Here is a 12,951-nt window from a genome sequence, read left to right as displayed (position 1 = left end):
AAACAGGAGCTGCAGAGACACAGTGGGAGGTTTTCACCTGTAGCATTTCTGTGAAGTCTCAAAACAATTGGAGTGAAAGAGAATTCTTGTAAGAGCTTCCAGGTCCTGCAGGGGCTATGGAAACCCATTGTTGGAGGGAACAGGTTCACTGGAGAGAATAAATGGATTAGAAGGGGATTTCTGGCAAAGAAATTTTCCACAGCATGGGATGGCTGGAGTGGCTTGGGCTGAAACCAGCTAAAGGACTTGTGGGTGGAACTGGGAGCAATGGATAAGGCATTGGGTGAGAAGAGTCATGGCATGGGAGAGGGGGAGGTTACCAGGGGGCAGCTGAAGGATGCTGCTGCTCAGGGGAATATGGTGAGAGGAGGAGAGGGCAGAAGTCAGGCTCAGAAACACCGCCAGGGGAATGTTCTCTGCATCCAAATCCTGTGAAATCACAGAGATGAGAATAAAACAGCTGAAGTCAGGATACCTTAGGATAGAGATTCTTGCCTTCAAGATGTTCTTGGCTCTAAACTTGGACACGGAGCACAGCAAAAGAAGCTGGAGCTTCGTGGGGAAGCAGGCAGAGCTGAGGGAGTTCCATGGCTGTGCTCTAGCTGGACATTGCTCCTTACCCCTCCTTTAGCTGGTTCCTGCTGCCCTCCTCTCTGCTGTCCTGCAGACACTTGGGCTGGTGCCACTCCCAACAATGTGATTTGTTGCTGCAGGTTCACAGGAGCGCCAAGACAAGCTCCGAGACATGGGAATAGTAGATATTCTACATAAACTGAGTCAGTCCTCAGATCCAAATCTGTGTGACAAGTGAGTATGAAGATAATACAGCATCACCACAGTTGTTAATCTCAGTTAAATTATTTTAAACTAATTAAGCCCAACAGTAACTTTGCACACACCTCTGCTGTTGCCTGTGTTAGTATCCACAGAGATCATCTGGCTGCTTCCCAAACGTGTAAAACCAAAACAGCTACTGACAATTTTTGGGGCTTTGTGTTAACCTTTTGCAGTTATCCCACCTACAGTGAGCAACAGCCCATATTTCTTCCGTGAAATAAAGGAGAAAATCTGATTTTTGGAAGATGTCACAGATAACACAACTCAAAACTGTGCAGTTGTTTTTAAAATGCATTAAATTTGAGATTCTTGGGTTTATGAAAGATGTTTTAGTGTTAGACATCTTTGTAGTAAAGTTAGGGCTTCTCATCTTAAAATCTGTGCCAGAGTATCAGCACTGAAAGTGATAATCAGGAACATATTGATATCCCACCACTGCCACACCAGCCCCCTCCATGAGCTAATATGGCTTGTGATCACAGCAGGAAGCTGGGAAGAAACAAATAAAGAATCTTCCATGTTGATGAGTTGTATCAGCTCCTGGAAAAGTCTGTTAGGTCATGGTAGCAGGTTGGGAGCTGTGGGGGACAAAGGAAGAGCTAAGTTTCTCACTGCAGGTGGGAGGAAGCTCAGAATTAGCCCATGTGATGATGCAACTGTAACCCCAGACTGGTGGGAGGTGTTTTTGTCTTAACAAAAATGTTGCACAATGTTAGATGACATAAATTCCAGTATTAGACTGGCTTCTTCCTCCCTCTCACCTCACTGTGTGTTTTTAGTGGGGCCAGGATTCCTGCAGGATTCCTGACAGGAGTGATGTGCTTTTAGTATGTTCTGAGTTGACTCTCCTTGATTTCTCAGCTCAAAGACCTGCTTTTCATGGTACACCTGTATTACAGAAAGCAACTGCTCTTCAGTGACTGTTCATTTGAGGGATTTTGGAAGGTGTGTGTGTAACACACATCCCAAGCCCCGCCGTGCTGGGAGTGCCTCAGTTGGTGCTGGGATCCAGTGTCATTGGCTAGATCAGGTTATCCTTGGATGCCAGGTGGATTCTTTAACAGTTACAGCCCCACAGAGCATTTCTGCCCCATGGGCCAGGTCCTTCCGAAGTGAGGGAGCTTTTTCCTCAGCCATCCTCCCTCCCTCTCTGCTGGCACACTCTGGGCCTGCCCATGAAGCTGCTGCTGCTGCTGAAGCCAGACTCCTGTAATTAATGGGTTGTTCCTTCTTGCAGGGCGAAGACAGCACTCCAGCAGTACCTTGCATGATCAAAGACATTATAATTGAATCTATGGACACCCCTCATGTCTACTTAAGGAACAGCAGGAGATACTCCTGACTCCTTATATTTGCACAAGTCACCTTGGGCTGCATTTTTCTCAGGTGCAGGGAGCTGCTTTGCAGAAACAGTTCGAATGATCAGGTCTCCAGTGCACTTGAGAATTTTCTTGAGGTAGTTTCTTTACTCAGAGGACTCTGGGGGGGTTGTTTTGGTTTTTTGGGGTTTTTTTTCCTGAGCTACCTGGACTCTCAGATAGAACAATCAGTCATTGTTTTCCTTTTGGGCCTCCAATTCTCTGCTTTAGCTGCAGCCTTGTGTGGGTGCGTGGGTGCTTGAGTGTGTGTGTGTGCTGGGCTGAGTGTGTGGGTGTGAGACCTCACTTTTGGTTTTCCTTTTTTTTGTGTGAAAATCTTTTTCTACAGGTTTTCAAGGGTTAACCATTGTTTGCTGTACGAATACTTCAATGAATTATATACAGTTTGAATGAAATGTTATTTAAAAAAAAAGAACCAAACTGTTGTATCCCATAAAGTTTATTTTGAATTTTGAACAGATGAATGTTTTTAAGTAAAATATATGCATTTCTGAACTTCAGCTTAACTTACATTATACTTCCTTTTTAAAGAGAAAAATAGAGGGAGACAATAGACTCCAAGTTCCAAGCAGCACATTCTGTAGTGACAAGGTCCAAGAGTTCTTTGCCACAATACAAGGTCACCTGGTATCGATGACATGCTCAAATCCATGGAATGGGACAGCTGGATTGGGTTTGGGTTTCTTTACATTTTTAGAAAACAAGCCCATACTTCAGGGGTAGCATGACTGATGCTTTTCTGGAAAGGAGCAGGTGGCTGCAAGATCAGCAGGAATAAGCTCTTGCTCTGCCAGCCAGGAACTTGCTCAGCTAATTGCTGAAAGATTGGCTTATTCATGGTGAGAAGGATTTGCTGATCACTGGTGTCAGCAGAGCAAACAGTGTGTTGCAGAAGTTACACCTTCCAGAGACTAGAAGGAGCTGGCAAGCAGTGATTAAGGGATTGCTTTTGTTTTGCATCCTTTATCTCCACAAATAGTTAAGTGACTTCCAAATTATTTCCACAAAACATCAACTGAGTGCATTAAGTTGGGGAAGGGATGGAAAAATTGGGGGTTTGGTCTTGTTCTATAGCTCAGTAATGTTGCTACAGATTTTCTGTATATATGCAGCTATACACACGTGCATGGATTTAGATTGCTGGATAATTGGTGGGGTGTGAGTGCATCCAGAAGCCCTGACTGTCTGTATGTTCCTGAAATGGTGCCTGCAAGTGTGCAGAGGGAAACGTGAGTGCAGGTGAAGGGGACTGTGTGAGGTTGGAATGGCAGAGCCCAGTGGCTTCCCAGTCTCCTCCAGAAGTTCAGGGTTCTGACTCTCTGCCCAGGTCTCCTTTCTGGTTTCAGTTTAGACCATAGCTCATAGTCAGACTCTCCAGACACTGTATTTACATAGCACTAACAGGCACTAGAGTTTGCAGCCAGTGTCTTAAACCAAATCTTTCTTCTCTTACACTGAGCTTCAGGAAGGCTGCAGCAAGAAGAGAAGTCTGTAACTTTGCTAACCAATTTTGATAATTATCTAAATCTTTTATTTCTAATCAGAAGGTCAAATTGTGATGACAGCCTTACTTTTTTTCCAAGGTAACTCTTTGTGTCAGAAAATGTGACCACAGTTTGGCCTGGAATTTGAATGTGCTGTGTATCAGATAACTGTTATCACTTGGTTGCAAAGGAGAATATCTACATTTCATGTAACTTCTTCCACTCTCAAAGACAAATAAAAGTGAGCACCTGACACTTTTTCCCCAGGCATTGCAGTAAGTGACTGGCAGTTTCTTAACGTCCTTCTGCAAATGTTTCATGATGGACTTTGGGGGTTGAATAAAAGGGAAAGTAAAAACGTGAGAACTTGTTAAATCTCAGTAGCTCAGAAGTGAAGTCCTGTTTATAAAATTCAGTCAAATATATTTTTGCTTGAACCGAGAAAAATGTTCTGAGGCAGGTATTGTAAATGCAAAATGTCCAGTGGGCATCTCCCTGCTCCATTCTGTCTGTGTTTAGGAGCTCGAGTTCTTATGTATTTCTTCTCATCCTTCCCCAACTCACATTTCTCAAAGCAAATCTGAGTTTGATTCTATAGAACTTTGGTGCCTACAGGTGTTCAGAAAAAAGGTGAGTAAAAGTATCTCTACAAGTTTTGAGGTGGTTTCCTAAAATTCTGCCAGAAAAACTAAAAACCAATGCTCAGACAATCTTGTTGCTTCATGAGAACAGTTGACATTTTCCACAGCTATTGAGAGGACAAACTGTTGGATGAGAACATTTTTACACTCAGTTAAGCTTTGTGAATAATTTTTGATGTTGCTATAGGTATGTACAATAAGAAGAATACTGTAAATAAAAAGAACTTTACCAGAACATCTAGATTTTTCTCAGCTTCCTGAAGAAATATGAGCTCTCTGTGCCGGCTTCTCTACAGCCTAAGATTCACAGTGGGGCAGAGACTTTCCTGGTCACCCAGAGTCTTTCCCAACTTAAAGAGGTAGCAGCAGCTTGTGAATTCCAGGGTTGCTTGCAGAACCAAAGCAAAGTTTGTCTGGACATCATATGAATCACCAGGATTTCTGCTGTTCTTGGGCCCTTTCCCTGCTGAAAAGCCATCCTGATGGACGTTGATAAGTATGTCCTCTCTTCATCTCTGGGTCTAGTGATGAGTCCTTCTTGCAGAGGTTACAGGTGCTACAAAGTGAATAGTTGAGCAGGGGATTTGGGACACCAGCTGTCAGAAAAGTGGTACCCTTGGCTCTCCCCACCACCTTCATTCCACGTTTGGACTGTCTCTCCCACACAGAAAATCAAATGAGACATCCTGTGGCTGTTGTTGCAGTCACAGCTTTGCATTTTGGTAGTGAAAGAAGCTAAGTGGCCTGCATGAAGCAGCTTGTGCCAGGATATTGTAAAGGCTAACATCTCATTTTTTTTAAAGTTTATTTTTACAGACTTTACCCATTGCAGTGCCTCCACAAAACTGCTGAAGCAGTGACACAGCAGGCACAGGAATAACTGAGGTGCCTGAGATTAGGTTCTTGAAGAGTAGAAAATGGCTTTAAAAGGGCTTTCTTTGGTAATCCTGAAGTGTGAGCACAATGTGAGCTGTCAGTTTGCAAACTTTCAGTGGTGGTCAAAATCATCAGGGCTTTTCTGCAGGCTGATTTCCCTAAAAAGAGACATTCTGGGGCCACTGATGTACCAAAACCTGAATCCTCAGCCAGGAGGAAGGTGGGCAGCAGGAGCCAGCAGCCGCCGTGTGCTGTGTGCCAAGAAGCAGCTCCAGGGTGTGCCCAGGGGTGGGAAGGGAGCGGGTCAGAGCAGCAGCCATGCCCAAACGGCATCACCGAGGGCTGCTGGGCCCTGCTCCCACTGCAGACAGGAAAAGAAAGCCCCAAACCTCCCCAAACTGAGCTTGGTTGGAGGGGGACACCCTTGCTCCGTGCTGGAGGTCACGCCTGGATCCCACGCCTTGCTTTGAGCCCCCAGTTCAGGTGCGAAGACTGGAGTGGGGCCTGAGTGTGGGGCGGGGGGAGCCGGGCAGGTGTGGAGGCTCCACCTGCGGCTCCAGGGCTCCCGGCAGAGACGGAGCACCGGGCACGGGGGCGGGCCGGGCTGTCGCTGCCCTGGCGATGCCAGCGCTGCCATGGCAGCCTTGGGGTCCTGCCAGCTGCTGCACAAGGCCCCGGGAGGGAGGGAGCGGCAGCTCAGCCCCGCAGCAGCAGCAGCTCGGCTCTCGCAGGAGGTGCGAGCAAAGGTGGGCCCAGGTTTGGGGCGATGCTGTGGGTGCCGTGTCCGGGCTGGAGCAGCAGACACAGGTAAAAAGCTCTCTCTCTGCTGCAGGTTGGCCAGCAGTTGGATCCAGGGTTAGAGGCTGTCTGCAGTGCTTTGTGCTTGGCTGCTCAAAGGACCCTGTTCCTGCAGAAGGATGGCTGCAAAGAAAAAGGAGCTAGTGCTGCAGGTCAGTAGTAGCCAGGCCTTTAGCAGAGCTTGTAAACTCTCAGTAAGGGCAAAGGATGGAGTTCAGCCTTGGGGTATCTCAGATTCTGCTGGCAAAGCCCCTCTGCGAGGTCCTCATGGGGAAGAGGCGTTCCCACAAGGCAGGTGGGAAGCGTGGGAGGACCTGGCAGGTCACAGCTGTCCCCAGTAAGGGCTGTGCGGTGCAGAGGGAGCTGCTGCAGGTTGTGTCTGGGGCCATTGGGGCCTAGCACAGGTTTAGCTGCTGTCAGGGACCAAAATGCCTCTGTTTTGTGAGGTAATGGCTCAGAGGACATTCAGGAGTAGAGAACTGGAGTTGGTGCATCTCCTGGATGGGCATTTCTGGCCAGGTCATGTATTCAGAAAGACTGCTGTAAAGGTGGAAAAGCTCAGAGGTACAAGAAAAACTCAAAGGCTGAAAAATCTATTTCACAGTGATGTGTAGAGGAATTTCTCCCTGTTTACACTGCACAGGTGACCTAGTGGTGCTTTATAACTACTGCATGGGGAGAGGGGGGTTCTAAGAGCAGTTCCCTATGCAAAAACATTGAAAACCCAAAGTGGGTTCAACAGGTCTGCTCTGAATTTTAAAAGCAGTTCAGTCTTCACAAGAGAGAAAGAATGAAAGAGATTATGGCCTTGTTTATTCACTGTTTAAATTGGGAAATGTGAACATGTGTAAGAAGGAAAGAGGGGCACTTTATGAAGGTGGGAATAGTTTCTGTTGCTGCTTGTCCAGCTGTGTTCCTGTGGGATGGGGACCTTGACATCAACCAGACTGTGCACCTTTGGCAGCGAAGGGAAAGCTGGGATTTTTTACATCTGCAGATGAAAGCTGAACCTGTGTAGGACATGAGGGGATGTCCTGGAAGGGTTCTGGTTTTGTTAGAGAAAAGCCAGGTCCAAGCAGCCTCAGGACATTGACATTAGCAAAGCACCTTGAAGAGTGCTAGCAGTCCTTGAGTCCGGTGGTTGAACTCATGGCTAAATTCATTATCACAAATTACTGTCATAAATCATTTAGACTCATTAGCATTCTGTGAAACACTCTGAGGGTGGTCCCAACACTAGGAATAATTAAATTTTGTAGTTCTGAGGGTGTTCTCTGAAAAAACTAAGCTTGGGGTCATGTGCTGAACAGGCCCTGAGTGAGACAAGGCCCTGGAGAAACTGCCCTGTGTGACCCCCAGTGACACAGCTCTGAACACCTGAGAGATGGCATTTCATTTGCAATGGAGTTTCCACTCTTGGAATTCTTGGCTGTGAGATTTTAACAGCCCTTTAATGCCCATTGGTGTTAATTGTTGTGAAATAGCTGGCCTTGATGCAACTTCCTGTCTTCAATTGTAGTCTAAATGTAGCTGGGGTTGATGATACCCACTGAGGAAGGAATTAGGAATCTTCATTGTTCAGGATGAACAAAACCAGGTCTTGCATTTCTCAAGAAACCTTTTTTATTTTAACTTGCTGTGTTTTTCTAAGTCCATACTGAAGGGCACATTCTGTAAGATGGGGATGATGCTAAGGATTATATCCTTTCTAATAACAGCATTGGGAGTGTGGGATAATAGAGTGCAGCACATGGAATGGTCTAGGGCATCCCTGACAGGGTCAATCCCTGAGCAAGCTGGTCTAACACTGAGTTTTGTGCAGGGGATTAGGTGAAGGACTCCACAGGCCTCTCCCAGCCTAGAACTTTGTGTTCTCTGTTCACTGTGCTTTGGAAGTCTTTAGGTAGCAGCTGGGAATTCAGGTAAGGATATGCTGGGTCCTTAGACCCTGCTCTAGTGCCCACACATCATGGAAACTGTGTATTTACTAGTTCAGTTTCTCAAGGCTGAAACATCTCAAAGCAGTAGAGTTTGTGTGCAGGCAAAGTGAGAAACTGCTGCTGGAGAATCAGGTGGTTCATAGACCCTGTGAGGACTGGGCCTGAATGAGGTGTAGTTCGACTGGAGCCCTGGGCAGGCAGGTGGAGATCCTGACAAGGGGCTGTGGGTCCCAATTTGGGGGACCCAAAACCAACCAACCAGCCAACCCCCAGAACAATTCTCTGCAAACTGAGTCTGGGATCCCCAGGCAGCCACTGTTCTGGTAGTGCCACTGAACAGGGGAGGACTTGCCGTTGGCTGGATGCTGCTGCCCCTTCCCTCTGCCTTTCCTTGGATCTTGTGAGACATCCCGATCAGCTGGTCAGAGGTGAGAGAATCACACCCAGAGGAGATTCCTGAGTGCTCAGGTAATGCCTCTTCAGGCAGGTGTGTCCCTCTGGAGCAATTTGTCAATATGTTTGCAGCAACTGGGTAGTACCTGGTGACTTACTGTGGCTTTTACTGCGTTTTTCAATTTTCCACACAGATTAACATCACTAGCCAGGAGCTTTGGGAAGAAATGCTGTGTCTCAAAGGACTCATTGGTAAGGGTTTGGTCAGCACACTGAATTGCTCTTGTTCTGTGTTGGAAGGACAGAAGCACTGTTAGGAATTACTAGTGTTAAGGATGTTTAGTCACTCTCTCCATTCCCCTTACCCTGAATGGAAGAAAAAAATATTCTAGCCAAGGTGAGACCAGTAGGAGGTTTTAGTCCTCTTCATTTATGTGGGACAGTCGTCATGCAATCCAAGCAGTGCTGGTCCAGGAGCTTCTGGAGTCTCCAGTCTCCACTGCTTGGAACAGGACTGTCCCCAGCACGAGGAACAGCCCTGCCTCCCAAGGCTCTTGGGAAAACCTCGTGTGCTCTACCTCTGTGCAGCAGTTTTCCCTGGGAATTCTGCTACCTCCAAGGCCACAGCCATGTCCATTGTGGACTCCTCCACATCATTCTTAGCTTGTTATTTTATAACGTAATCCTGTCCTCTCATGCAGCATTGCAAACCTTGCAAGGATTTCCAGTTCAGAGCTGAATCCAGCCCTTCTAGCATATGGTCTATTGGTCTGTGTCTAAACTGACCCATTTTTACCTCATTCTGACTCATTTTCCTGCTTGCAGTTGTTGATGTGTTTCAAGCCTGGTGTGGCCCATGCAAACCAGTAGTGAATCTGTTCCAAAAGATCAGGAATGAAGTTGGCAGTAATCTCCTGCATTTTGCTGTGGTAAGATCTTATTTGGCACTGCTTAAAATACCCAGACCCTGAAATCAGCTGAGGTCTAAGGGCTGAAATCACTTATCTTTCCAGTATTTAGCCCAAACCATAGCAGTGCAGGAGTTGCAGCTGCTGGGAGTGAACCTGCCACATACAGGGGCTTGGGTATAAGAATTCATATAATTAAGACTTTTCAGGCTTCAACTGCTTTATTCTTTCCAGATTTCTACTTAAGAAAGTAACATTAGACAGAGTCATTAACACATTCCCTCTGGTGTACAGGGAGAGGCTGAAGGAGCTGGATTTGGTCACCCTGGAGAGGAAAATGGACAGATGTCCAGTGGGGGGAGGATGGAGAAGGCAGACACTGATGTCTCTCAGGGGAACGCAGCAACAGGACAAGAGATAATGGGATAAGTTGCAGCAGGGAAAGGTCCAAGTAAATAGAAGGGAAAAGTATTCAGGTGGGAGTGTAGGACACTGGGACAGGTTCCCAGAGTGCTGTGCAGAGCTGATTCTTGGAGGAGCTCAAAACTGACACAGCCTTGAGCAACCTCCTGTACCCCTGAGTGCAGCTCTGCCCTGGGCAGGGACTGGAGCCCTTCCCAAGTCCCTCCCTGCCTCAGCCAGGCAGTGACTCTGTGTTCAGGTGCCTTTCCTGGCTGGAGGCAGCTCTGCACTGTGGACAGGGCCGAGGGCAGTGAGGTTCCTCATGGCTCAGCCCTCCTGTCTCTGCTGCCACTGCAGCTCCTCCTGGCACTTCTCTCAGTCCTCGTGGGCAGGAGCCCTGAACTCACTTGTCAGCTTTTCCTCTGGGACTCGGCCAGGCGAGCTGCTGGGAATAGATATCCCTGTCCCACAGGAGCGCTGCTCCAGCTCCTGCAGGTGACATCTACCTGCTCCTCAGGCACTGGAAATGAGCTGTGAGCTGGCTGTGGCCCTGCCTCTGACCAGTGTCATTTTGTCCCCAAAGTCTGGGACCCAGAGGTGTTTTCCTGTGTGTGGGTGGTGAGTACCAGCCAGCTGAGGGTGTCTGAGTCCAGGCACTTGCCTGTGCATCCCTCTGGAGCAGAAATGCTTTTCTAGAAACACCTATTTTATTTTACATTCCTTTTAGGCTGAAGTTGATTCCATTGATGCTCTGGGAAAATACAGAGGACAATGTGAGCCTGTCTTTCTCTTTTATACAGTGAGTGAAAATATTTTCCCATTAGCTGCATAGCAATAAACATGACCTGCTGGTGGGAACAAGTGTCCTTTTGGAAAGATATTTTATTTATTTAACGTGTGATTGGAATTTTATTTGCTCTGTATCTGCTGGTGATCAAATGCTGTGCAGATTAGAATAGACAGGCAGTGTGCTGCCCTGTGGAGTCTTCAGGTTCAGCCTGCTGCTTCTGCAGGACCTCACTCCTCTCACAAGCTGCTTTGTTTCATCCTGAGACTGATGAGGAAGCACAAAGGAGATTGTTCCAAGGTTTCCCTCTTGCTGTGGAGCTGAGCAGCTCTGAGGGGAGGAGGGCCTGGTACATATAGTATGGGTGATGTGCTGCTGGGGGGAATTCCAGAGTCCAGAGAGCACAACCTGAGCACTTGTTGACTGATTTGCTTTTCACACCTTCCAGGGAGGAGAATTAGTGGCTGTTGTAAGAGGAGCAGATGCACCATTGCTCCAGAAGACCATCCTGGAACAGCTGGCAGGGGAAAGGAAGGGTTTAGAACGTGGAGGAGAGCCTGTGGTGGTAATGGGTCACTAAAGCCTCAAACACCTGTAGATGTGCATGCAAGAGGAGAGGTTCAGCTCCCCAGGGCCAGCACAGTTCTAAAGCAGAGCCACTTCCTTGCAAGAATCCCCTCCCCTGCCCAGCCAGCCTCCTAAGGCACTACCACAGGGCCTGGCTTTGTGTGTGTGGTCTAAAATAATGACACTTCTGAGGAGCAAAACTGCCTTAGGTGTGTGTGACCTGGTGCTCTTAAGGCGCCTCTAAAGCCTGCAGCTCTCTGCTGACATGTCCTGGCCTGTTCCTGGGAATGCTCTTCCCCCCGCTCTTGCTGTGCCCTGCCTGGACAGGCAGATCCTCTGCTGTCCCTGCTGAGCTGACCTGGCCCAGGACAGCAGGAGGGCTGTTCCTGCTCAGGGGGAGGTGGGGCGTGGGACCTGCCTGGCACAGGCTCACCTGGAGGCGGTGTGTGGGATGTTCCTGGCTCAGCCATGTGCTCTTGCTGCTAGGTGCCAGACAGAGCCTTCTCCAGAGAGCAGGGAAGCACGGCTCCCCTTCAGGAGGAACAACGGGAAGGACAAACAGGTAAGGCAGGCACAGGTGTAGGGGCCATGCCTCCACTTGGGCACAGATCAGCACACATGGGAGAGTCACCCTGGAACACAAACAGCCCAGCATAGTTTGGGTGTCTGGCATTGTGAAACTGTGGATGTTTATCCTTCCAATGTGTTTTATCTTACATTTGACACCCCTTGCCTTCTGGCCTGGCAAGGGCTCTTGGAAGACCCACACATGGCTTTCTGTTTCCAAGTGGTTTTCAAAAGAAAACACAGATGCTTGGGTTCCAAATCTGGTTACACCATCTCCTGCCTTGTCTAAAATTAGCTATGAATCCCCAAAGGCTTTTGCCTCTTCTCCTAAAAGGGACATTTTTTCTTGGCTTTGCTGGGACGGTGCTGCATCCTGGCCCTGTGCATACCAAATCTTAGGCTCCGGAATGCTGGGAATCGAAGCAAAACCCTCCTGGGTTTAGCTGAAGCACCATGGGCTGAAGGGGCGTGAGGGATGTTGGTCTCTGCCTCTCCTTTCTGCGCCTATTGTTAATTTTGTCCATTTCCTTTCCTCGGAGGCTGACGCACCCATCGGGTCCGGGATGACAACCGCAGTTGTGGAGCAGATGCGAGCTTTTTCAATAAATACAAGACTCTCGTGTGGCAGCAGCACCGGCTCCGTGCCCCTCGGTGGCCGCTGGTGGCCCTCGGTGGCCGCCGGCGGCGCGCGGCCCCTTTAAGGCCGGCGCGGGGGCGGCCCCGCCGCGCTGCGGCTGCGCGGGGAGGAGGCTCCTGCCGCGGGTTCGAGTCCCGGCGGAGCCGGCCCGGCCATGGCCGCGGCCCCCGAGCCAGCGGAGCCCGAGCCGTGCCCGGAGCCGCCCGCGCACCGGCTGAGTGTGGTGGAGCTCGACCGTGAGCTGGACTCTCGCAGCGAGCTGGTGCGTCCCGAACCGCTGCGGAGGCGGCACGGCCGGGCCGCGGGGACTTGCGCCTGCCCGGGCGCTTCCCGCAGGGCCGAGGGGTTCGTTACGGGAGGGTCGGGTCCCTCACACAGACACCTGTGAGACAGAGAATCGGCGGGTCCCTTCACACGGCCGGGAGGGAGGGTCGGGCCCCTCAGACACCTGTCAGAGAGGGTTGGCAGATCTGCTCAGACACCCGTGAGGGAGGGTCGGCGGCTCCCTTCGCACACACCCATGAGGGAGGGTCGGCGGCTCCCTTCGCACACACCCGGGAGGGAGGGTCGGCGGCTCCCTTCGCACACCCGTGAGGGAGGGTCGGCGGCTCCCTTCGCACACACCCGTGAGGGAGGGTCGGCGGCTCCCTTCGCACACCCGTGAGGGAGGGTCGGCGGCTCACTCCAAACACACCCGGGAGGGAGGGTCGGCGGCTCCCTTCGCACACACTCGGG

General features: G+C 49.5%; 3 protein-coding genes across 17 annotated transcripts in view; all 3 read left to right on the top strand.

Moving 5' to 3' along the window:
• The window catches only part of ARMC8 (armadillo repeat containing 8), a 63,364-nt gene extending 58,788 nt beyond the window's left edge, over nt 1-4,576 (top strand). For 4 of the 5 annotated variants that reach the window (XM_042024735.1, XM_042024736.1, XM_042024734.1 and 1 more), the window contains 2 exons: nt 714-807; nt 2,075-4,576. In XM_042024735.1, the coding sequence (XP_041880669.1) occupies nt 714-807; nt 2,075-2,108 (128 nt within the window). In that variant the 3' untranslated portion in view covers nt 2,109-4,576. Of the gene's footprint in view, nt 1-143; nt 257-713; nt 808-2,074 lie in introns of those variants that run through there. The other variant, XM_042024733.1, reaches the window with a different exon arrangement.
• Nucleotides 4,577-5,509: 933 nt separating this feature from the next.
• Nucleotides 5,510-12,209, top strand: NME9 (NME/NM23 family member 9). Of its 5 annotated transcripts, none has more exons than XM_042024727.1 (8): nt 5,510-5,700; nt 6,050-6,167; nt 8,543-8,600; nt 9,174-9,277; nt 10,386-10,457; nt 10,894-11,010; nt 11,499-11,574; nt 12,119-12,209. In XM_042024727.1, the coding sequence occupies exons 2-8, from the start codon at nt 6,135-6,137 to the stop codon at nt 12,121-12,123; spliced, it is 465 nt and encodes a 154-aa protein (XP_041880661.1). In that variant the 5' UTR covers nt 5,510-5,700; nt 6,050-6,134; the 3' UTR covers nt 12,124-12,209. The 5 variants fall into 5 exon arrangements, with proteins under 5 accessions (XP_041880661.1, XP_041880663.1, XP_041880660.1 ...); XM_042024729.1 differs by lacking the exon at nt 5,510-5,700 and adding an exon at nt 5,811-5,963 and having other exon boundaries at nt 10,386-10,431; XM_042024726.1 differs by lacking the exon at nt 5,510-5,700 and adding an exon at nt 5,812-5,963.
• Nucleotides 12,210-12,333: 124 nt separating this feature from the next.
• VPS8 (VPS8 subunit of CORVET complex) overlaps nt 12,334-12,951 on the top strand; it is a 68,610-nt gene continuing 67,992 nt past the window's right edge. For all 7 annotated transcript variants that reach the window (XM_042024724.1, XM_042024725.1, XM_042024721.1 and 4 more), the window contains exon 1: nt 12,334-12,478. In XM_042024724.1, coding sequence (XP_041880658.1) covers nt 12,371-12,478 — 108 coding nt within the window. In that variant the 5' untranslated portion in view covers nt 12,334-12,370. The remainder of the gene's footprint in view (nt 12,479-12,951) is intronic.

The sequence above is a fragment of the Corvus kubaryi genome, unplaced genomic scaffold (assembly GCF_017639235.1).
Source record: "Corvus kubaryi isolate FWS band 111438036 unplaced genomic scaffold, C.kubaryi_AGA036_p1.0 37264, whole genome shotgun sequence".
NCBI classification, from domain to species: domain Eukaryota; kingdom Metazoa; phylum Chordata; class Aves; order Passeriformes; family Corvidae; genus Corvus; species Corvus kubaryi.
Note: the sequence above shows the minus strand (reverse complement) of the source record. Positions and strands in the feature narration are given on the sequence as shown.

What these genes read in the sequence shown, in the direction of transcription:
- NME9 (XM_042024727.1), top strand. Translation starts at nt 6,135, where the DNA reads ATGGCTGCAAAGAAAAAGGAGCTAGTGCTGCAG. An exon ending in CTGTCTTTCTCTTTTATACA is followed by an intron (nt 10,458 to 10,893) that starts GTGAGTGAAAAT and finishes CACACCTTCCAG; the next exon opens with GGAGGAGAATTAGTGGCTGT. An exon ending in GTGGAGGAGAGCCTGTGGTG is followed by an intron (nt 11,011 to 11,498) that starts GTAATGGGTCAC and finishes TCTTGCTGCTAG; the next exon opens with GTGCCAGACAGAGCCTTCTC.